Here is a 24,057-nt window from a genome sequence, read left to right on the forward strand (position 1 = left end):
TATGCAATCCCAGGAGACAGAGTTTGTAGGTGAAAACATGAGCGGAAACCTCAGAACTTCAGCCACATAGGATATCGCTTCCATCAATTTCTACGCCACAGGCTGGAAGTGGCTTGGAATTGTGACCGCCTATGGGGGAGAGCCTCTTAACGAGCCATACTCCATGATATTAAGGCAGGATGAGATAGGCGATAAAGTTCTGGACCTTCCCATTCTTACTGCCTTAGCACTCGTGCCAGAATGCTAAGTAATTCAGGGCAATAGCGCCCTAGGAAAATACCTGGCGCAGCGCATCAAGCCAGAATTCGATCGAGATTGAATGGGGAAGTCACGTATTATTGAAGACTAGGCGTCTATAAGCCATATTTTCAAGCACCAAAACGCAGAGAGACCTTATTATGAGGCATTAAACGAGTGCAATTGCATAGAGAACGCCAACTTCGATGAAGAAATGGTTAGTTGATAATGCTTCAATTTTATACATGTCTCAAACACTACGCTCAATGCCATAGTTGTACAAATGCCGACATAAACCAGAACAGAATGCAACCATCGCCATGCAACTTCAAACCCCTAAGTAACCACCCCTCAAGCCGCACCATACTTCCCAACCCTCTCCACCACCCCACCCCTCCAAAACCCACCCTCTCACCCCTCCACCCCCTCCAAATCCTCCCTCAAAATCCCCGTCATCTCCCCGACAAAGTCCCCATCGAACATATGATCATGCTGCCTATCGACCCTAACAACCTTTAAATCCCTAATCGGCCACCCACTCCTACGATCATTAAACCTGTATTCCACCGCCCACTTCCGCTTCTCGCTGGTACCCGGCGGGTGGTCGCCCAGGATATTACACTTCACCAACGTGGCGGGACACTTCAGGCCTTCCTCGGGCACGACCTTCGTGCTGCCCGCCCCCGCCACCAGGTCGAGTGAGTTGTAGATGTATTTCTTGAGGCGCGGGAGGAACTCGTCGACGTCCACATCGTCATCGTCATCGGAGTCGCTTTCGCTGTCGGAGTCGAGTGCCGGCATCTCCTCCTCCTCGTCCGAGGAGAAGTCGGAGTCAGGATCGTACCCGAGATTCATCTGCGGCGCGTACGTCTTGAACATCCACTCGGCCGTCGCGTCGCGCTCCTTGGGGTTCGAGTACGCGGGGCAGCCCTCGGGATTGATGGCGTCGATCAGCAGTAGCTTTAACACCTGGCTTTCTCCGTCGCCGCTCTCTTCTTGCAGGATGCTGGCGATTTTGGCCGCGACCATGCCGCCGAGAGACCAGCCGCCTAGTATGTACGGTCCTTGCGGCTGCACGGACCGGATCGTGGCGAGGTATTCTTGTGCGAGGGATTGGAGAGAGTGAGGGAGCCGGTAGGAGGCTTTTTCGTGGGTTGGCGAGGAGAGTCCGTACACGGTGCGGTTTGTGGCCAGGGAGCCCAGGTTGAGGTACGGCAGGCCGAAACCGGATATCGCGTGGATTAGGAAGACGGGCGTGAGGTCGCTGTGTTGGGGGCCTTGAATGTGGAAGAGGGAGTCCATTGCTGGGGTTGTGGGGTGGAGTTGGGTGATTGGTGGATGTTGAGGTGGGTTTGGGATTGGTGTGTTTGGATTTTGGAAGGTGGAGAGGCTGTTGAGATGGAGATTGAGATGTAGATGTAGATGATGGAATGGCTAGCGAGGTGTAGTGATGGAGGGTATGTCTGGATAGGAAGTTTGCTGCGTTGATTGTTGTTATTGTTGTTGATGTCTGTTCTATCACGATCGCGGACCATTGTTATATAGACCAAGATCGAGCACATCGTGATGTCCACACCAGGACGAGCCGTCTATGACGTGCAAATCTGATATGACGCTGGGTTCAGGGCAGGAGTGTTATTGTCCTGACCATATTCCGGATGTGGAGAAGGACCCACGAAACGTGCTTTTTCCAAGCTGATATCTCAACCGACCAATCAATCTATCCGAATTCCAAGTCTCACAATCTCGATTGCCATACGTCATGTTCAATTGCGGCCGAATAGCCTCGTTGGATACGGCAAAGGCGTCAGGGCGTAATCTTATGATGCTTCAGGGCTTGGGAGCAGACAAAGGGTCAGACCAAACAAAGCCCTGAAAACGCCATGACCGTGGATGGCACAGACTGAGCGATTATGAGGTTGAGCTTGGTAACGATCGGACATTTCCGGGCCTCATGGCGTCCGAACGTGTGTCGAGCTTTCCTACTGGGTGGTACATTGGGGCGTAGAGAGCAGCATCAACGATTGCTTGATCTTAGTATGTGGGGCCGGGGACGGCGACGTAATCTGGATGGATCCATAGTGACAGCATGCACTAATCTCAGATACTAATAGGGTCAAAGGTCCCTCGTGCTGTGTGGCGTTGTGTCGTGTTGTGGGAGGTCGGGCACTCACAAAGCTCATGAAACAGGTCTGAGTGGATAAGCAGTTCTTGAGATCTACTCAATATCGGTAACTGGGTGGCGAATGATAGACATTCAAAGACTGTATTAGCTAATGGTGGAGACAAGGCGAAGGAACGAGGTCGGTATTGGTCAGCCCCTGAGACCCTTCATGAGTCAATATAGAGGATATGAACCGTGAGCACACGGAGGTTTTCCATTTGGCTGACAGGACCGGAAGAGTGGCACACGCAGCCTGACAAAGAATGTAGCAGACATTCGTCGCTTTCGTAACGCAGCCTGGTTGTATACTTCACCCAACCACAAGAACCCATTCGTGCCATGCTAGTGTGCACAACGAGACAAGTGAAGCCTTGGGATAATTTCGTTGTACTATGAGAGTGAGCTGATAGTCATTTTGAAGGGTCTCCATACAATATTGGTTGCTGTTCATCAAATTAAGCAAAATAGGGGCCCCTAACCCCGCGGTGGTTGGCCATCACCCTGAAGCTAGTTGGTCCGAATATCACGGGAAAATGCTGTGAAGTGGTCTTAGGTTCAGAGTACGTGCTCAGTGGTAAGTTTGAAGAGGTCTCATGGGTCTCAAGCGATGAATGAGACGTTGGATGTACTCTTCAATGTTGTAGTATCTAGAACTTTGATCTAGAAACGCCCTTCTTCCATCTTCCTCCCAAAATGTCCATCTATCATCGTAGCTAGCGAAGGTTGCTCCTCTGGGAAGGGAAGCAGCAACAGAGAATCTGGTCTACTATTTCTCGCTGGCGCATACACGCGTGGCTGGGTCAAATTGACAGGGAAGGAATGAAACCCGCCAATCTCCCTCGAGTATCGATGCGAGTTACGGACATCAACAGCAGAAGAGCGTTGGTGAGGTCTACTTCCCACAGTGCTATTACGTAATACCGTAGATGACCGTTTCGCCAAGTCGCTGCCCATTTTCCCTATCTCTTTCTCAGTGCTAGAGGCGTTCACTGCAGCGGTCGCAGGCGTATCTTGATTGCCGATTTTTTGCACGGGCTCGAATTCGCGATCGAGACTTATGGATTTGATGGGGATTGAGAGGATCAATGCCACTCCAGAGAAAGCGCATAGAACTCCCCATATCATTTTCAGCGAGTCTGTGTACGCTTTGAGCAGGGTATCTTTCCGACCTCCACCAGTCATTGCCTGAATCACCTGTGCCAGTCCGGACGCATCATTCGCATAGTGCGACGCTAGGGTGGCAAATTCGGGGATGGCTGCCAATTTGGCTCTGAAACGGTTCTGGAAGATGACGCCGCCTATGGCAACGCCTAATGCTTGTCCGAAAGGGCGGAACACTGTGAAGAGCGCGATGGCGGACGTCATGTCCTCTTCTGGAACTGCCGCTTGGAGCATGACACCGATTGCGACGTAATTAAAGCCGATACCAATGCCGACGACGAGATTGAGAAGTATCCATTTTGCTGTTGATGTGTACTCGTCGAGTAGATACAAGACACCGACACCGACGGTAGTGATTGCCCACCCTGACCAGATGGACCAGCGATAGCTGTTGAACCGTGCGATAAGAGCACCAACAACAAATGCGCCCGGCGCAATGGTGAATGTTTCAGGGAAGAGTGCTACTGCTGAAATGATGGGGTCCAGACCCTTGGCAGCTTGGTAGTAAAGTGGGAGATAGTAGAGGATTGTGGTGACTACGAGACCATGAATTATGACGGTGACGTAGGCGATGACAGCATTTCGGCTTTTGAAGATGTTGGTCCGAATGATTGGATTGGCTGCGTAGTGCGATTCGTAGATGTAGAGGAGGACAAGACCTATGGGGCCCATGATTAAGGGGACGATAGTGTGCCATGAATCCCAGGGGTACTGGACGCCGCCCCAAGAGAGGGGGATGAGAAGCGAGGTGAAAGCGGCGATGAACAATGCAGAACCTATCCAGTCGATTCGTAGGAAGCGTTGAAATAGAGATGTATCAGTAGAAGCACCGAGTCGTATGAAGATGGGTGTCATGATGATCGATGCGCCAACAAACGGTAAATTGATCCAGAAAATCCACCGCTATACGTCGGGAGAGCAATTAGCGAGTTGATTCAATGAGCGGATGAGGCAACCCACCCAAGTCACTTTCTGAGCAAAGACGCCTCCAAGCAAAGGGCCAGAGACAGTCCCAACGGAGTACATGGCACTTATCACACCGAACCATTGGCCTCTGATCCTCAGGGGGATGAGATCGCAAATGATGAGCTGAGCGAGCACCTCGACTGCCCCTCCACCAATGCCTTGGATAGTCCTACCAGTCAATAAAACGATGAAATCATTTGCATTGCCAGCTATGATGATGCCAGCCAAGAACAGCAGCGCTGAAGCAAATGTCACCCACTTACGCCCAAACACGTCGGAAAGAGCTGCAGTCGTAGGCTGGAACACAGTGGAGGTCAGCAGGTATGCTGTTGCTGACCAAAACGCTTCTAGGGCATCTCCTTTCAATTTCTGAGCGATGACGGGTAGTGCGACAGAGAGAGCCGTGGAGTCAAGCGCGACCATCAGTGTCAGTACAGCGATCGCTGTGAATGCCATGTAGACTGTGAAATCTGCTTTGAAGACGGCAAGAGGAGGCGCTTCAGCTTTCTCTGGATCTAGTCCCTGGCTACTAGAGCGAGGTGATTGATCGCTAGACATCTCCCCAGCGACCAGTGTCTGTTCGCTACGAACGAAAGATCTTCTGGCGGGTGATATGGGCAATGGCCATGGTGGTAAAGCTCTAATATCCCCAGATGGGTGAAGCGAAGGCGACAGCAACGTATCAGGGTTCGGTGACTTCGTTTCTGATGTTGATTTGTATGGTGGCAGTGACGACGGTGGTCCAGACATACTTGAGATGTCCTGTAAATCTGCTTTAGGGCTCACGCTACCGTCGGAAGGTAAGACCTCAGACGAGGCGCGCGATAAAGGAAAGGATCTAAGTGGTGGCCATCTCATATCTGGGGAGGAAACATTGTCGCCCATGTTTTCACGGAGAGTAGGTCGCTGTCAAGTCAATCAAATCTCATCGACGCATGTTATCTCTCCCACCGAGAACGTAGATGCTGAAAGGGCAACTGTTTGTAAGAGCGGCCCTTGAAAACGTAATTGAACCCAGACTCAAAATGTAAAGGCATGAGTTCAGTAATCTGGACATAGCTTAGTAGTTGTAGGCCTAGATATCAGATCCTTTTCTCTTTCAGGGTATCTCGACTGGGCTGGGCGCCCCCAAGACACACCCCAGTCGAGTTCATCCTGCTCACGGGCAGCGTGTATCGACGATTAGCAACCATGATATTGAGGCTTGACGATATATGGGCGTAATTCTCCGCATCCAAAAGGTTCTTAGGCGTCCGTGCCGGGCAGGACCGTCTTAGGCTGGATGGCCCCAAGTGATGCACGGTTACATCACCCCCCACAGATCTCGGGAAACCAACCGACTCCGGCTCAGATCTATACACCACCACAACGAAGCCAGTCATGAAGCCCGTCATCTGCAAGTGATAACATCATTTGACGATAATGAGCGGTTGAACACTCGTGTTTCAGTATGTGGTGGGATGCTCTTGTAGCCTTCTGTCGAGTCAGTTTCCCTACGCTGGTGAAAAACCCTCCGTAGGCATGCGGAGTGTTTGACTCAGCACGCATACTTCGGGGAGCCAGAGCCCAAACAAGATGCGATCGTCCATGAATGTCTGATCACGAACTGGCATCTTTCATGTACGTGATGCGCTCGCCTGCAAGCCGCTGCCCAGTTGCACGATGCCAGGTCTATAAGGTGTAGTCTCCCTTCCGCAATTTTCTTGCACCGTCCTAGCCATAATTCCTCAATTCGACCCAAGCCGCCATGTCATCCATACTTCGTACCCTGGTCGCTCGCGATGACAACAATGACGTGGATTGCGAGAGTGTCAACGCACAATGCGCCCTTTCCGACTCCTTCTATGGGTACTTTCCGTCACTTGCAGCAAACACCGTGTTCCTGGTCCTCTTCATTTTCATGTGGATTGCGCACGGTGGGCAGGGTATCTACTACCGATCGTGGTCGACATTTGCAGCAATGAACCTTGGCTGTCTATGCGAGGTGTTGGGGTACATTGGTCGGTTGATGATGCATCACAACCCGTACAATCTCAACGGGTAAACTAGATGGTCCGTCCTGAAGGAGACTACTGACGGGAACAAGATTCTTGATACAGATATGCTGTCTAACAATTGCGCCTGCATTCTTCTCGGCTGCGCTCTACCTCTGCTTGTGGCGATTGTGAGCATCGAATGGTAGTCCGCGAAAGAGGCCTCAAGCTGATGTCTGACGTCGCAGGGTGTATTTGTTCGGCCAGGACGTTTCTTCGCTCAAGCCGATCAATTATATCTACATTTTCATATTCTGTGATCTTGTTTCTCTTGCGCTGCAAGGTAAGCCTTCGCTGGCTTCGAGCCTATCTTGTACTCAGCTCTCTCATAGGCGCTGGAGGTGGGCTGGCATCGGTTGCAGCTCAGAACAACGACGACATGGCCACAGGTGATAATACGCAGCTCGCCGGTCTAGTCTTCCAAGTTGCAAGCTTGGCGCTTTTTGCCATTTGTTGCGCGGAATATGCGTGGCGCGTCTGGCGGAATCCTGCGGCTTCAGCTAGGGTACCAACGGTCTTCAGCCAAAACAAGAACTTGAAAGTCTTCCTTGGAGCCCTTGCGCTTTCATATACGTGCATCATGATCAGGTGCATCTACCGTGTGATTGAGCTTGCCGGTGGTTGGGGAACGACCTTGATGATGAATGAAAGGCTTTTCATCGTCTTGGAGGGAGCGTGAGTTGCTTCAGCAGATCAAGCGGTAGAGTTCAGCTGACATCAATCACAGAATGGTTGCTTTCGCAGTCCTTGTCTTGAATGTATTCTACCCTGGGCAGTATTTGAGGAATGTTGGATCATTGTCGCAAAGCGCGGAGAAATCCGCAAGTACATCTAGCAGCGAGGTGACCAGCGTTGAAGAGAGAAAGTCAAGGGTTTGAAAGAACCTCGATATCATGAATGGGACAGCGTTGATCAGGAGACTCTACAGGCTGGAGCCGAGCCAAGAAGGTATCTTTCCTGTAATTGAAGGCGAAGGCGTTGTAGTTGGGTAGTGGTGGAGTTGACATATCGTCGGACGCTGGAGGCTATCTACAGATGACTCTCTGAATGCTTTGCGATGATCTTGGTGCCCATGTCGGATAAATCAATGCTACTGGAATACTCCAACAAGATGTCCGCAAGTCTCGCTACTGGTGTGATTCCGCCTTTTGTCATGCGCTTTCTGGCCTGCTTGACCATAGCGAATATGTTCTCCAGACTGATTCAGTACCTGAGATTGGCTGAAGCGGCAGCATCGATGCCTTTGAGATGCGGTTCTGGATCTTTGATGAAGATTGGGGGGAATTGAGATCAGCCAAGACACGCAATCTCCGCGGTAAAACCTTTCCCCGAAGTAAGCGGGCCGTCGCCGTATTGATTGTAAATTTCACTGGGCTGTATTTTTCAGCGATCTCGCAAGATCTGGGTACTGCCGTGCTTGCCGTTGCCGTCTCACAACCTACAACCTACGCAATCCCTGGATCCAACGTGGTCGTGTGGGCATGAGAATCCATCTGCAGCCATACGGCAGATTTTGAATCCCCGCGCAAGCTGCAGGAAATCCTTTCGCTAAAGCCGGTAACGGCCACTGCTGGCAATGCCGAAAACGTGCCAACGGCGCCCTCCACTGGCACCATCTGGCGTCGGGTCATACCCCAAACCCGCTGAAACGGACTCTAGTCTCAATGTTACCTAGATGGAGATCTGCTTATGTGGCAATGCATTCATTGCTCCACGTGGTGGGATGGCTTGGGGCCAGATGTCCTGTCAGAGGCCGTCAGCACGATATCGGGACACATGAGCCCAATCTACGCCACCGTATGTTAGATCTACCCCTGATCTTGTCGTTTAACCGGATCCTTCGACATGTTGTGTATGTGACGCAATGTCTGCTAGGGTCTTGGAGTTCGCGCTCAGCAAGTCGCCTAACTCACTATCACCTACCGCCCTGAGAAGTCGCAGTATGACGCGTACCCTTTCCAGCCTGCTCAAGATCTTGTCAGGCAGACGAAATGTTCCAGGCTTTCTGTGGTGGTGCCTAACCATCCGAAAGGCTTCGAAAGCCTACTGCAGCTGTCGGCAATTCCGGTCGCTTTTTCCAACCTTGCAGCCTTTTGCCTACATACGCCGCCTTATTTAATCTACTGGCTGCGACCTGGGGGTACAAATGCGGGGAGACTTGTCCTCGATCAGCCGAATGGGGTTAAGACATTCAAGCCCAGCCCTACATAACTCGAAACAGATGTTGCAGCCGATCTCGCTTTCGTCTGAAGCCTGTTACTGAAGGGAAAAGCGCGGAGGATGTCCTGACTCTACTCATAGTGATCACCATAAGCCTTCTTTACCATGTGGTAAGGTCGCTTTGAGTGGACCTGATCTTCGAGTTGTGAATTGAGATATTTCTGGGGTGGTTGCTCGCTAAGGCTCCCATGAGGTCGCATGCACAGGGCGTGATACATAGTAATGAATTACTCGGCAACCGACATTATGCTCTGCAGACCCACATGAGCTCATCTTGGCTCGCAATTATGGCTGCTTTATGATGATAGAAGCAATGATACAAAGGCTCCCTTCGCGCTGGCGAGTGTCGAGTGGTCCTAGACAAGGGCGGACCGCTCATCTCATACAAGTCAAATTATCTCAACCTTACCAAGACTTGAGCTGAAACCTGTAAGCCTTGCGCCTTTCGTCAGCCGTGGCGTAGCCATGCATACGAACAACCCGCCTCTGACAAGCCCTGGACCACAGCCCTTGATGCGAAAGAGCTGCCACTTCTGTAGATCAAGGAAAATTCGATGCTCAGGTCAAAGAATTTGCAATGCTTGTCAGGACAGAAATATTGACTGTATCTATGGACGTGAAGGCGTCAAAGGCCGTCCAAGATTGCAATTCGCAAGATCTTACGGTCGTGGCTCCAATCAAAGACTGAGAAAGGCTCATGCTACTGGCAAAAGCCATGTATCCACAGCCACAAACACGACGGACAGCTGCTCATCCGACTCTAGCCCAATCGCCTCCACAAGATCTTCTCCATTCATATCAGAAGAGCCTGAACGAAACAGTGTTACAACTCCAAATATTGGTGCTGAGCTATTGTTTGACTTCCTGTTCAACGGCAAACCCACTGGTCCCTCTATCGAGTTTGATGCCGCTAGTCAGGCGTTTGCACGTCAAGCGTCAGGACCAACGCGTGTCTCCACTACTAGATGCGAGCGACCAAAAATAGCCTACGAAAACGTCCTTTCGGTCATGTTCGATGACTTTGTGCTACTTACTCCTGCCAAATGCTGGAATTCGAGCCAGTCACTTACACTTAATGACGACAGACCCCCTTTTATTAAGGCCTGTCTGGATCTGGATCAAACCATCTCAATGTTCGATGAACTTACGAAGCTCTACAACCCTTTACAGGAGCTTACCGATCATCAAACAAGTCAACTGATAGAAATTTGGTTCTCCCATCACCCGCTGGCTTTTATCATCTCGAAAACATTACATCTCCAACGCTATCGAAACAATTGTCACGATCATGCTCTCCTGGCGATCATGCTTGCAGACGTGCAATTTGCCCAAAACAATGCGAGAGCGCATTCCAAGGGACATGAGTTGCTCACATGGGCCATAGCAGACTTTAAAAGATCAGCCCAAAATGCAAACGGCTTACCCAAGATTCAGACCCTAACCCTGATAGGGTGGCATCAGCTATTTTCTGGTAATGCACGAAGAGCAGTAGCATACCTACTCTATTCTCGAAGTCTATTGGCTCGACTTCCGAAGCCGGCGCTACAGCTCCACCTGGTCAATGGCATCGATGTTGGTGGGGTTGAAAGAGAACTGGCACAGAACATAGAATGCCTTCTCTATTCGACACTGACTTGGATATTCATACAATGTGGTGTATCTGTACACACGTTTGCCACCCCCTCTGAAATGATCTCATTGCCTCCATTCGACGAATCGAAGTCTGCAGCGCACGCCCTCGACCTCGCTTCAGACAATACCGCGACATTATCTCACCAAGAGAAGACCATACAATCGCTATGGCCCTTGACCCATTTGGCTAGCACGATCTCCCGACTCTGCAGTTTGTTCACATATCCATCTATAGCTGGCGTTACTCCGTCGTCTTTGACCAGTGGCTCGCAGGCCACGCAGATGCTCGAGACACCTTCACTCATGTCATTGAGCATACCAAGTTCAGATCAGCAAAACCAAAAGGACAGCAGTAAGGCACACGCATTCTTAAGTCGAATATCGAGCCTACTAAAATTGCGTCTACAACCTCACGTATCTCGCACAAAGCTCCTAGCAGCCTATCATACCCTGATGATATACTTGCTACTCCCGGGCTATGATGGAGGGGTTAGGGCCACAAGCGCTCTCACAGATGAAATCATCAACCGATACTGCGTTTCTGCCGGAGAAATCATCGAACTGCTCAATAACCAAAGTGATACTCCACGCGATGGATGTATTCTATTAAGCTCTAGAGCAACTACCAGTAATGACGCACTCCTCACGGGTCTAGATGCGTGCAGCAAAGCCATGAAATATGTTCAAGACAAGTCACTTGCGGGGTCTGGCTGGGCCAGCTCCAACTCGTCTCTCAGTGTTTCTGAACTTCAAACCATTGAATCTGATCTGAGGGTTATGAGATCACAAAGTCCAGAGCTCATTCATCTCACACGACAACTCTACGAGGCGTGTCAAGACGAAGCATTGCAGCATAGTAGCAAGATAATATCCATCAGAGACAGGGTCAAAGAGATCCTCCAAACTTTCGAGAGTCCTGCCTCCATGGAAAACTACAACGCGACATCTGAGACGTACGATCTCGCGAGTCATTCATCATTGGAAGGCACTTTCGACAGTATAGGTAGCACGACGAGTACGCGTACACCGCCTACTCCGTTGTCCGCATATGAGACAAGACCATACCAGGATCTTACCGCGATTCAAGGCCAATTCAACAACACTATGAGCGGCACTCAATCGTCTTCCTCCGGCAGTGCCCTCGAAGCTTTCAGTAACGGCTCGCTAACATTTCCAAACACTGCTGCCTTGGATCCACGACCCCATGAGAAGTTTGAGGGCTATATGGATGCATTTGTTCTGGATGAACGATACATTGGAGCCTCAGCAACTGCCTTGCAAAATGGGCAGGGACAGTATTGTGATCCTGCCCCATTAGAAAACGGCATGTATTTCAACATGCTATGAGAATAAGTGGCGAACTAGCTGCTGCAACGCGTAGTAAAAGAAGTATATGACATAGATCAACATTAGCACTTAATTTTCCGCAACACATCGTGCGAATCTTAGGACTTTTCCCTAGCTTACTTACCTAATCGCCTCAATATGACGTGATCTTATCCGATCGTAACATATCGACGCTAGCGGCCCCCATGTATTGAAATCTGTGTTTCGCGACGGTAGCCCGATCTAGAGTAGCGTCATCTGTCTAGTGTGTTTCACCGTGCCAAGATCATCCCCCCATCACGCAACACCGTTTTCAGCCTTTTCACTTAGCATCTGGGGATCTAAGCCATTGCCCTTACATATCCTCCGTAGTAGAACGCAGTGTTCTGCTTCTCCACGCGGCCTGGTCGCCTTCACCATGTTACTCAGTCTGCGAACACGTAGATCCCGACATGGAAGCCGAAGGCTGCCTCGAGCCCACGAACATTCCACGTGTCTGGAAGAAGCACTGAAACAAATTCTCCGACTCTCAGATGCAAACGGTCTTCCTCCATATGGGCTATGCGTACCCTGAATTCCTCTACCCTGGAGTTCGCCAGTATCCCACCCGAAGGCCTGCGGACAATATCTTCCAACAGAACGGAGGACCGACTCGGCTTGAGCCTTGAGCTGCAGTTGCAGCAGGCCATTGGCTCATCCAACATGCTGGAAACCCGGCTGGATAGAGTGGATGGAGTGGATGGAGTTGCCCTATCCAGTCATCATGAACAATATGGTGTGAAGGGTTCGAGTATCGAGTCCACGCTGGAAGCACTTGCCAATGCTACGAGATACAAATATTGTATCACTGTAGCTTGCTTTCATCTTCTCCCCGATCGTGAGAAGCTCTTGTCTCTTCATTTTTCTTGGGTGGAAAACGCTCTCTTCTGCACGCTCCTAGGTTCCATTTGACATGGGTCTTGGCAAGACATTCACCATCATTCTCGAATCATCAAGGCCGTAGACAGCTCTGGAAAGATGGCTGTCGCAAGGCCATCAACAGCGCCTCGTTTGGGCAGTATGGGCGACTCGTCTGAATCGGCCCAGAGCGCCACCTCATCGCCATCGCAAGCCTCCTCGGTGACATCCACCGACGAAACTGCTGAACCATACACAGAAGGCCCTGGTCGCGTCTCAAGAGATCCCACCGCTATCGTGGGGCTGGCGTGCCGTGTCCCTGGGGCGCAAAACCCTAGCAAGTTATGGGACAATATTCTGAAGCAGAAAGACATCCAACGAAAGATGCCCGAGGAAAGATTCAAGATCGACAACTTCTACAATCCTGACGGTACTAACAAGGGAACTGTGAGTACCTTCGTTGGTGTGGCTGGGACCATTATCTAACGACTCGTAGACCAACGCCACCGCCGGATACTTCCTGGAACAAGACCTCAGCGTCTTCGACAACGAGTTCTTCCATATCTCCGGCAAAGAAGCCGAGGCTATGGACCCCCAACAACGACTGTTACTGGAGGTTGTTTACGAAGCGTTGGAAGATGGTCAGTCTTCAAATCCTCAAACATATCCGAGAAACAGCGCTCACATAATTGCACAGCTGGCATACCCATGGATGAGATCAGTGGGTCATCAACTTCCGTCTACTGCGGCAGCTTTACGAACGACTACAAAAACATCCTCAATAATGATCTAGGCTACTACCCGAAGTACGCCGCGACTGGGATTGGGAACGCGATACTGTCCAATCGCATATCCTACTTCTACGATCTTCATGGCCCTAGCATGACGATTGATACCGCGTGCTCCTCGTCACTCATTTGCTTCCACTTCGGCAACAAATCTGTTCAAGACGATGGTGCAGATCTTTCGGTTGTTGTAGGATCCGCGCTCCATTTCGATCCTAATATGTATGTGATGGTAAGTCATGTCCTCAACATTCCACTTTCGCAAGACCGTCGTTATGTCACCTAAGATCATAGTCTCGAGATAGACGAGCTAGTACACAAGTTCCTTGGGCTCTTTCATTCAACGTTCACGAAGGACACTGCTGACTCCCATATTACAGATGACTGACGTTGGCTTCCTCTCAACGGACGGCAGATGCCGCGCCTTCGATGCAAGCGGCAAAGGCTATGTTCGAGGGGAGGGTGTGTGTGCAGCTATCCTCAAGAAGCAATCCCGTGCTGAGCAAGACGGTAACCCCATCCGTGCGCTCGTTCGAGGCACCAACACCAATCACGACGGAACAAAAGATGGCATCACCATGCCCAATTCCTACGCACAAGAGAGCCTTATCAGGTCTACATACAAAAATGCCGGCTTAGACACAAGAGAGACACAGTACTTTGAGGCTCATGGTACTGGTACACAAGCCGGTGACCCACGCGAGGCTCGTGCGATTGGCGCCGTCTTCGCACCAAACCGCGAGACTCCCCTCTATGTGGGCTCCGTGAAGACAAATCTTGGCCATCTGGAAGGTGCTTCTGGGCTGGCAGGTATCATCAAGACAACTATGGCCCTCGAAAATGAGAAGATTCCGCCCAATATGCTGTTCAATAACCCCAACCCCAACATCAACTTCCAAAAGCTGAGTATGACTATTCCTACTAAGCTGTTAGACTGGAAAACGACTGGTGGTGTCCGGCGCGCAAGCATCAACTCCTTCGGGTATGGTGGTGCTAATGCGCATGTAATTCTCGAGGGATATACTGCGAAACCCAAATTGAACAAGACTCTACTATCTAAGGACCACACCTCAATGACAATGGATCGACCTTTGCTTTTACCCCTGACATCTCATTCGGTCCGAGCTGGCGATCTACTGAAAGACCAACTGAACAGCTTCTTTCAAGAGGAAGCCACTCACTCAACGGGTTCTCTCGCTAGAAGTCTCAGCACCCACGGTCGGAGCATGCATCAGGTCCGCTCTTTCGTCATCGCCAAAGACAGGAATCAAGTGACCGAGGGTCTTGCCAAGCCGCTGACCTGGACGCGGTCTGGTGAATCTGTCAAAAGACTCGGATTCGTCTTCACAGGCCAAGGGGCACAATTCTTTTCAATGGGACGACAACTCATTCAGCAGTCCCCGCTCTTCCGACAAGCTCTCGACAGATGCGATAGCATTCTTCAAAGCTTGCCGGAGGTTGATAGGCCAGAATGGACTTGCGTCGGTGAACTACTTCGCACCAAGGAAGACTCTCGGGTATCTCAGAGCACTTTCTCGCAACCACTCTGCACTGCCATCCAGCTTGCCCTAGTGGATCAACTCGCCAAATGGGGAATTAAACCTTCGATTACGGTTGGCCATTCATCAGGTGAAATGGGTGCGGCATATGCTGCTGGGATCTTATCTTTCGAAGATGCGATCATGAATGCCTACTACCGTGGACGCGTCTTCCAGATGGAAACGAAGAACAAGGTACAAGTCCCTGGCTCGATGATGGCTGTGCAGATGTCAGAAGCCGAGGCCATACAAGAGCTGCAGAAGTATGAAGGTCGCATTAAAATTGCAGCCGTCAATAGTCCGACAAGCCTGACGCTTTCCGGCGACGAACCTGCGATCGACGAGTTGAAAGATGTCTTGGCTGCTAAGGGCACCTTCCACCGAAAGCTTCAAGTCGACAAGGCCTACCATTCTCATCACATCGCTCCCTATGGTCCGCTGCTCAATGACTTCCTCAGCAACATTCGACCAATGCACAGCAAGTGCCCCATGTCATCAAGCGTGACAGCACGCATGGCAGAGCCAAAGAAAATGCAATCAAAGTACTGGGTGTCAAATCTGACAGGACAAGTACGATTCTGCGACGCTGTCACAAACATGTTGCTGAACGATGAGGAAGAGGTCAACGTTGACGCACTCATCGAAGTCGGCCCTCATCATGCTCTCAAAGGACCTGTCAAAGAGATCATGAAGTCTCTCAAGCTCGACATACCTTATGTACCTACCCTGAGTCGTGGCACGCCTGACTTTGAGGCACTTCTGACATGCGCCGGCCAACTGTTCTCACTCGGCTACAATGTGGACCTGCCCTCTGTGAATAGCAACATTTTCATCGATGCCAAAAACAAAGTCAGGAAGCTACCGTGTGGCCCAGAAATTAAATTACCCAGCTATGCTTGGGATCACGGCACAAAGCATTGGTCGGATACGCGTGTAACCAAAGCTCTTCGAGAGCGTACTGGTTACCACGAGATCCTTGGTGCTCCCGTTGCTGATTCCGTCGAAAATCATCCACGCTGGCGCAGATACTTGAGGCCGGCTGAGATTCCCTGGTTATCGCAACATATGATTCAAGGCAAGATCATCTTTCCAGCAGCAGGCTACATCTGCATTGCACTGGAGGCAGCTCTGAGGCTCGAGAGACGCCCTGAGCGCATCCAAGCCATCAATTTTCGGGATGTATCATTCAAGTCTGCCATGCCAGTTCGAACAGACGACATGGGCACCGAAGTCATGACAGAGCTTCAACCTGCTGCAATCTCTGCAAAGCGTGTTTCTGATTCCTGGTACAGATTCACGATCAACTCATACGATGCCAATGGCCGCTGCGACGAGCACTGTTATGGTTCCGTCGAGCTCGTTGGTGGTCTCCCAAGCGCCATAGATGCCGGCAAGCCTAGTCCATCTCTTGCAGAGTTAAAGAAGTCTTGCGATAGGACCATGACTCTGCAACGATATTACGAGCATCTATGGTCAATGGGGCTTCAATACGGCGAAGACTTCCAGCTCTTGTCCGGCAACGTTGAGAGCGGTCCTGGGTGTTCAGTGGCACCTCTCACCTTCCAGCGAAGCCAAGTTGCGAGCGACCTGCCCAGTAGTGACTGCATGGTGCATCCCACGCTTTTGGATGCCGCATTCCACGCAATATTTGCTGCCTGTGAAGCCGATATGGGCAGGAGCCTTGGGGAGCCGTTTGTGCCTACCTTTGTGAAATCACTGAAAGTCTCTGGTCTGATGAAGGACCTGATGCACTCCGAAGATCAGCAGCGCTTCTGGGTGGACACAAAGTCGCAGATTGCAGGACCTCGAACAGCCAAAGCCGATCTAGCTATCAGATCTCAGGATTGCAGCAAACTCATGATCGACCTGCAGTGTGGAGAATTTACGGCGCTTGGAGGAGATGAAGCCGGAAACGCCGTAGATAGAGTACTCTTCTATCGCACAAGATGGCTGCCATCATTCTCGCTGCTGGGTACAAATACTAGTGGCCACAGCTTTGAATCTATCGGACAGGCTATGGAGCTTTTCGTACACCAGGTGCCAGACGCCAAAATCTTGCACTTGTCGTCGAATAAAGAAGCTATCCTCGATGTTCTTCACCATATTACTGACCACAAAGGTTATCTCCGGAACTTCCAGAGCTTGACCCCATATGCTCCCTCTGTTGAGGGTGTACCTCGCAATTGGGATGGTATGGAAAGCTTGAGAGACAAGTACCTTGATCGCGTACTCTTTGAAGAGCCTCAAGCTAGCTCTTACGATGCTGTAATCATCCAGGAAGACACCTCGCTCGACATCAAGAGCTTCCTCAAGCCTGGTGGATTCGTTCTCAGTGATGGGCCAGCCTTCAAGGCCCAAGACCTGACACCAACTTTCAATATTAGAGACATTTCGGCATGGCAATATACTACTGAAAGCCAGTCATCTGAGAAGCTCACACTCATCATGCCGTTGTCTGTCTCCGAGCGTACAGAGTTGGTGGCGTCCTGCATCGAAAAGCAACACTCGGGTCCGATAACTCGAACAAATCTGCTCAGTGTCCTTGAGTCGAAGGCCGAACTCAATGGCGACGTGATCGTCCTTGCAAGTTTGGAGAACCATTTCTTCTTCGATGAAGAAAGTGATTCAGCGCCGCACTTCGAAGCTATCCGGCACCTGTTGACGACTGGCAGCAAGAACCTCGTATGGATCACTGAAGGCGCCTCCAAAGAATCCGAGAATCCTCGACATGCCATGATCACCGGTCTTGCAAGAGCAGCTCGCAGTGAGAATGAAGACTTACGTTTAGTCACATTAGACTTCTCCATGAAGGCTGGCAGTCAAAAAATTTCCGACCGTGCACTCCAAGTCCTTGGTCGACGACTTGGTGAAGATGAGTTTGCTGAGCGCGATGGCAAGCTTTTGATACCAAAGTTGGAGCCTGATACTGCTCGAAACTCCAAGCTCCCGTCAAACAACCGCGGAGAAGCAAGGTTCGAGCTATTCGATCAAGAGCGTCCCCTGTCTCTCAAGATTGGTAAGGTTGGCCTCTTGGACACTCTTGCATTTACAGAGGATACTAGCATCCTTGACAATGTGCTGGGTGCTGATGAGATAGAAATGGATGTCAAAGCGTCTGCAATCAACTTCCGCGACATTGCTGCCTCGATGGGTATCATCGATGACTTCCGTCTCGGCGACGAATGTGCTGGTGTGATCCGCCGCATTGGTAGCGCCGTGGACACATTATCTTTTAAGGAAGAAGACCACGTGGTTTGCTGGCGGCCTGGACAGGGGGCTCATAGCTCAGTACTCCGATCTCCCGCCGATGTCTGCCACAAGATACCTAATATGACCTTTGCCAATGCGGCATCCTTCCCATTGATTTTGACGACAGCTTATTTCGCGCTCCAGAATTCTGCTCGTCTGCAGGCTGGCGAGACTGTCCTGATTCACTCAGCCGCTGGAGGTGTCGGTCAGATGGCTATCCAAGTTGCTCATATGCTAGGAGCTAAAGTAATCGCCACTGTCGGATCTCAAGCCAAGCGTGAGTTCATCAGAGACCAATTTGGTATTGATGAGAGCCATATTCTTTCTTCCCGTGACTCGACATTCGTGCAAGGGGTTTTGGATCTGACAGACGGTCGAGGTGTCGACGTTGCTCTCAACAGTCTCGCTGGAGAGCTTCTTCACGGCACATGGAGCTGCATGGCTCGCTTTGGTCGCTTCATCGAAATTGGAAAGCGCGATATCCACGAGAACTCTAAGCTTGACATGGATGCTTTCAGGAAGAACGTTTCGTTCGCCTCGGTCGACATGATCACCGTCTACGAGTACAACAGATCCCTTGGATCACGTGTCTTTAAAGATTGTTGTCGTCTAATTGAGAGTGGAGCAATCAAGCTGCCCGAGACAGTTGCCGAGTATCCTTACAGTGAGGCCCAGAAAGCTTTCAGAGTTCTGCAGATGGGCAAACATCTTGGGAAAGTTGTTCTGACCTCACGTGAAAACGACCTGGTGCCGGTCCTTCCACCTACTTATCGTAATAAGACACTCTTTGATCAAGACAAGACCTACCTTCTTGTTGGTGGCCTTGGTGGCCTTGGTCGGACCCTGGCTGAATGGATGGTGCGCAAAGGGGCTCGTAAGCTCGCTTTCTTGTCTCGCTCCGGTGCCAACCGTCCAGAAGCTGCGTCTACTGTGCAATGGCTTGAAGCTCGCGACATCGAAACCTCTGTCTTCAAGGTTGATGTGACCAGCTACACCGCAGTCAAAGAATGCATCGAAAAGCTTGGACCCAGCTTAGCTGGTATTTTCCAAGCCGCTATGGTCCTTCAAGATTCACCTCTCGACAAGATGACCTACGACCAGTGGCAGACTTGCGTGCGACCGAAAGTAAGAGGCACTTACAATCTGCATCTTGCTACCATGCAGACCAAGCTTGACTTCTTTGTCTGTTTCTCTTCTGCCTCTGCCATTATTGGAACGATGGGTCAAGCTAATTACGCGGCGGCTAATACATATCTCGACTCGCTTATGAGCCACAGGCGTTCAATTGGTCTCGAGGGATCGACGATGAATTGTGGTATGATTGTCGGCGTTGGAGCTGTTGCCGAGGACAAGCACCTTGAGAGTCTCATGATACGCATGGGCTTTGACCCCGTCAACGAAGAAGAGCTTCTCTATCAGATCGAGGAAGCGGTCACATCTCGCAACACGCCGGGAGTTTCATCTGCTATCGATGAACATCAGACAGTGACAGGCCTCAACATCAATGGCAAGGACTTCTATTGGGCAACAAAGCCAATGATCAGAAACGTGTACTCCAATCTCGACATTGGTGACGTTTCTAGCGCTTCAGCTGGAAAGTCTCTGATTGCGACTCTGCGGGAGGATCCCGAACTCGAGGCTCGCGTGCCAATTCTGACTGAGGCCTTCATCGAAAAGATCTCTGCTGTTCTGGGGGTCCCGATCGAGGGCATTCAACCAATCAACCCTCTGTCGGCTTACGGTCTTGATTCTATCGTCGCTATCGAGCTTCGCAAATGGTTTGTGAAGTCAATAAACGTGGATGTCCAAGTATTCGATGTGCTTGGCTCTAAGTCAATTACTGAGCTGGTGACCAAAGCCGCGAAACTAATCAAGGACGAAGAAGACGCTGGCCCTGTACAAGAAACTGCTAAACCTGGCGCTACAGACACGAAGAAGTCTGCTATCGAGGGCGAACAGACACAGACCACATCTACTGCCTCCTCTGACCTCCAAGTGATGCAAAAACCAAAAAACATACCAATGTCGACCTTCCAGCGGAGACTTTGGTTCCAGCATCAGTTCTTGGAAGACAAGTCAGCCCTCAACCTTCCAGTTATTGGCTACCTCAAAGGCGAAGTCAATCTTTCTCTTCTCAAAGATGCTTTGCGCGAAACGAAGAAGCGCAACGACAGTCTTCACATGGCGTTCTTCGAGGGTGACAATTTCTCAGAGCAAAGGCCAACAAATGACTTCGAGCCTCGTATTGACTACAAGGATTTATCTGATGTCGTCGATGCTGAAGCTGCTCTTCAAAAGTACGTCAATGAGTTGAAACAGCAAGAACTGAGCATTGAGGATGGCGAGGTTATGCGTATGACACTTGCAAAATTGGCTAGCGATCAATATGCTTGTGTCATGATCTACCACCATATCACTATCGACAGAGGAAGCTCAATGTCTATCAACAAACAAATGATGAGCCTCTACGACGCAATGCGCAAAGGCGAGCGAGTCGAAACCGTCCCAGCTCCTAAGGTGTCATACATCGAATTCACCCTATGGCACAATGCACGCCTCGAACAACCCGATCTCCAGACTAGCATCGATTTCTGGAAGAAGAAACTGGACAGTGCTCCTTCAGCCAGCAAACTGTTGCCGTTCGCGCAAGCAACGCGTCCTGATCAAATGGACACAGGCAGGCAGATGCTTTATCAGAAGCTGTCACTATCTATGTTCAATCGCATGAAGCGGATATGCTCGCAGACTGGGACCACTCCGTTTTCCAATTTCTCATGGCTAGCTTGAGATCGTTCCATTTCCGCTACACTGAAGAGGAAGATCTAACAATTCATATGGTAGACAGCGGCCGCCCTCACCCAGATCTGGAGGAGACTCTAGGCTTCTTTGTGAACCTTGTGCCTATCCGCCTGACAGAAGCTGGCGACGCTGATTTCTCCACTTTGCTCCGCTACACTCGTGACTCTGTTCTGGAAGCTACGAAGCATAATGGTGTTCCTTTCGATGCTATCGTCGATAGTCTTGGCGTGAGGAAGGTGACAAGTCATCTGCCTCTTGGTCAGATCATTCTCAACTACCAATCGCATGGCAAAATGCCAAAGCTCAAGACTGAGGATTTCGAAGTCTACGATCTCACCAATGGAGATATTCCCACAGCCGCTGAGATGCAACTTGAGGCCATGGAGGATGGTGACAACGGCTTGGCATTGAGGCTGGAATACTCCTCGACCTTGTACGGCTCTGGAGAAATGGATCGCTTCTTTGACAACTTCGTCTACTACCTTACCAGCATCATCAAAGATTATAGACAACCTATTGCTGAGATCGAGATGTGTGGTCCTAAGGAGATCGATTACTTGAAGCGCAATCTATGGAATACCACGACATCAGAAAACTCCTGGGACAAGAAACCTGTCGTGGAGATGTTCCTCGATATGGCCAAAAAACATCCCACGATAAATGCTATTGAAGAAAGCGATGGCGAATCCATAACGTATGAGCATCTCGCTGCTCAAGCAACACGTATCGCAGCTTCCCTGCAACAGTGCGGTGCTTCAAGCGGTGACGTCGTCGGTGTTGTCTCTCGACCTGGTGTTGAAGCTATCTCAGCAATGCTTGGAGCGCTACTCATTGGCTGTGGCTATCTTGCCATGGACCCAGAATTTGCAAATGAGCGGCTGTCATTCATGGCATCAGATGCTGGTGCTCGTTTCTTGCTTGTGGCGGATGAACTCATGGAGAAAAGTGCAAGACCAATCGCAGAAGCGATGACTTTCATGCCTCCTCATATCATACCAATGTCAGAAGCTCGGGGGTGCGAGTATCCTCTCTTCCCCTCTGCTATTGAGCCTGACAACATTTGCTATATTGTGTACACCTCTGTAAGTACAACCACCCGGTGTGCTACCAGGCTTTACTGACGATGTTTGTCCACCAGGGAAGTACGGGAAAACCGAAGGGTGTCGCATTGAAGAATTCCAACACGCAGCAAATGTTGAGCACACTGCATCATGACTTCAACTTCACTCCTGGACTCAAATTTCTCCAGCAATCCTCAATTTGCTTCGACCTTTCCATCGTCCAGATTTTCTCCCCACTGACCAGCGGCGGCACAATTTGTGTCGCAAAGCCTGAGCTCCGCAAGGATCCTGAGCGACTTGCTGCATACATGCAATCTGCCCAGATCGGATGCACGTATTTCACGCCAACCCAATTTGCGCTCCTCCTCGAGACTGGTAGCGACCACCTCCGCCAATGTAGTTCCTACACTACTGCTTTCTTCGCCGGCGAGACGCTTCCTGTTCGTCTTGCAAAAGCGTTCTACGACCTCTCCACTCCAGCGTCAGCTTACAACACCTGGTCACCCAGCGAACTTGTCGTGCAGACCACAATCGGTAAAGTCGCATACCCTGACGCCTCTACCATCAGCATCCCGATAGGCTACCCTCTCGCAAACTGCCGCCACTACGTCCTGGACGCGAACATGAAACCCCTTCCAGCGTGCATCACGGGCGAACTCTGCGTCGGCGGCGCTCAAGTCGGCGCTGGCTATCTCAACCGCCCTGACGTCACCGCCAACGCTTTCATCTCAGATCCGTTCCGCTCGGAGCAAGATACAAAAGCAGGCTGGAACACATTCTTCCGCACAGGCGATCGTGGCCGCTTCCGCAGCGACGGGCAACTCGAATTCCACGGCCGGATCGCAGGGTCCACGCAGATCAAACTCCGCGGCTTCCGCATAGACTTGGGAGAAATCGAGCACAGAATCCATCTCGAGTTCGCGAGCACGCGCGGCCGCAAACTCGTTGATCTCGCCGTCGTCGCTGTGCCTCAGAAACAGTCCTCCTCAGCACCCGAATCTGGCGAGGAAAGTAGCCTAACAGACGACAGACAGCTCGTCGCCTTCCTCGTCTGCAGCCAACTCCTCTCCACACTCGACAAGCAGGAATTGATAACCTCTATCCACGAGCGCTTGAGCCACCATCTCAATTACTACATGCTCCCGTCCGCCTACCAATTCCTCACCTCCCTACCCGTCACTATCGGCGGCAAAGTCGATCGCAAACAATTCCTCACCATGGACATCGCCCCCTTCTACCCCGGCGGGGGATCCACCGCGCCTTTCTCCTCCACCCCCATCACCTCCTCTTCTCTCTCTTCCACCAACCCGGACGGCGAAGATGACGTCCTCCAGAAAGTCATCAAGTTGTTCAAAGAAACGCTCAAACTGCCTGAAGATCATGAGGTCAAACCGACGGATAATTTCTTTGAGTTGGGCGGCCAGAGTATCCTACTGCTGAGGGCGCATAGTAAACTTAAGAAGGTTTTTAAGATTGCGCCGCCGTTGAAGGAGCTGTTCACGGCGGCTACGCCGTTGGATATGGCGAGAAAGGTCAGGGAGTGCGTGGAGGAGAAGGAGAGGGAGAAGGTTGCTGTCGAGAAGGCGTGATTAGAGCATTTGGATGTTTTTGGTATTTCTATGTGTGCTTGGGGATTCTTTGGCGCTGGCATTATCTGGCGTTTTTGGGAAAATGTGGCTTGGTTACTGATGCGTTTCTTGAGGGGGTGAGCACGGATGCATGCATGCATGGGAAGAATGGGGTTGCTTAATATACAATTTCCTTGTCTTGAGCCTCTCTTTGTATATTTCTAGATCTCTTCGTCAATGTTATTACCAGTATTCATCAAATTCACCACCTCGGTGCCTCTGTCGCCTTTCGAAACTGCCCATCTTCACGATCAAATCTTTCGCACAAAACCCCTTTGGCATTCGCAACCCTGATCTCATAGTCCTCAACAATTCCCATCCCCTAACGCCCTCGTCTATCTCTAACATCACCTATACGAGC

At 50.7% G+C, this 24,057-nt stretch overlaps 5 protein-coding genes across 5 annotated transcripts; 3 read left to right on the top strand and 2 right to left on the bottom strand.

Annotated features, from left to right (window-relative positions):
• Positions 1 to 648: 648 nt before the first annotated feature.
• On the bottom strand, positions 649 to 1,539 carry KY384_007291 (putative secondary metabolism biosynthetic enzyme; the record flags this gene model as incomplete). Its single annotated transcript, XM_044815782.1, has 1 exon — positions 649 to 1,539. One exon carries the CDS (start codon positions 1,537 to 1,539, stop codon positions 649 to 651), a length of 891 nt encoding a protein of 296 aa, XP_044667656.1.
• Positions 1,540 to 3,061: 1,522 nt separating this feature from the next.
• KY384_007292 (uncharacterized protein) lies at positions 3,062 to 5,278 on the bottom strand (the record flags this gene model as incomplete). The annotated part of the gene is made up of 2 exons (XM_044815783.1): positions 3,062 to 4,465; positions 4,523 to 5,278. 2 exons carry the CDS (start codon positions 5,276 to 5,278, stop codon positions 3,062 to 3,064), a joined length of 2,160 nt encoding a protein of 719 aa, XP_044667657.1.
• A 997-nt stretch (positions 5,279 to 6,275) lies between these two features.
• KY384_007293 (uncharacterized protein) lies at positions 6,276 to 7,545 on the top strand (the record flags this gene model as incomplete). Its single annotated transcript, XM_044815784.1, has 4 exons — positions 6,276 to 6,568; positions 6,750 to 6,844; positions 6,894 to 7,102; positions 7,531 to 7,545. 4 exons carry the CDS (start codon positions 6,276 to 6,278, stop codon positions 7,543 to 7,545), a joined length of 612 nt encoding a protein of 203 aa, XP_044667658.1.
• A 1,701-nt stretch (positions 7,546 to 9,246) lies between these two features.
• Positions 9,247 to 11,760, top strand: KY384_007294 (uncharacterized protein; the record flags this gene model as incomplete). Its single annotated transcript, XM_044815785.1, has 1 exon — positions 9,247 to 11,760. One exon carries the CDS (start codon positions 9,247 to 9,249, stop codon positions 11,758 to 11,760), a length of 2,514 nt encoding a protein of 837 aa, XP_044667659.1.
• Positions 11,761 to 12,756: 996 nt separating this feature from the next.
• Positions 12,757 to 23,657, top strand: KY384_007295 (putative Hybrid PKS-NRPS biosynthetic cluster; the record flags this gene model as incomplete). The annotated part of the gene is made up of 6 exons (XM_044815786.1): positions 12,757 to 13,083; positions 13,133 to 13,277; positions 13,334 to 13,653; positions 13,802 to 20,864; positions 20,894 to 22,089; positions 22,146 to 23,657. 6 exons carry the CDS (start codon positions 12,757 to 12,759, stop codon positions 23,655 to 23,657), a joined length of 10,563 nt encoding a protein of 3,520 aa, XP_044667660.1.
• Positions 23,658 to 24,057: the final 400 nt, after the last annotated feature.

This window comes from Bacidia gigantensis (assembly GCF_019456465.1).
Source record: "Bacidia gigantensis strain McMullin 20006 chromosome Unknown contig_255, whole genome shotgun sequence".
Lineage (NCBI taxonomy): Eukaryota > Fungi > Ascomycota > Lecanoromycetes > Lecanorales > Ramalinaceae > Bacidia > Bacidia gigantensis.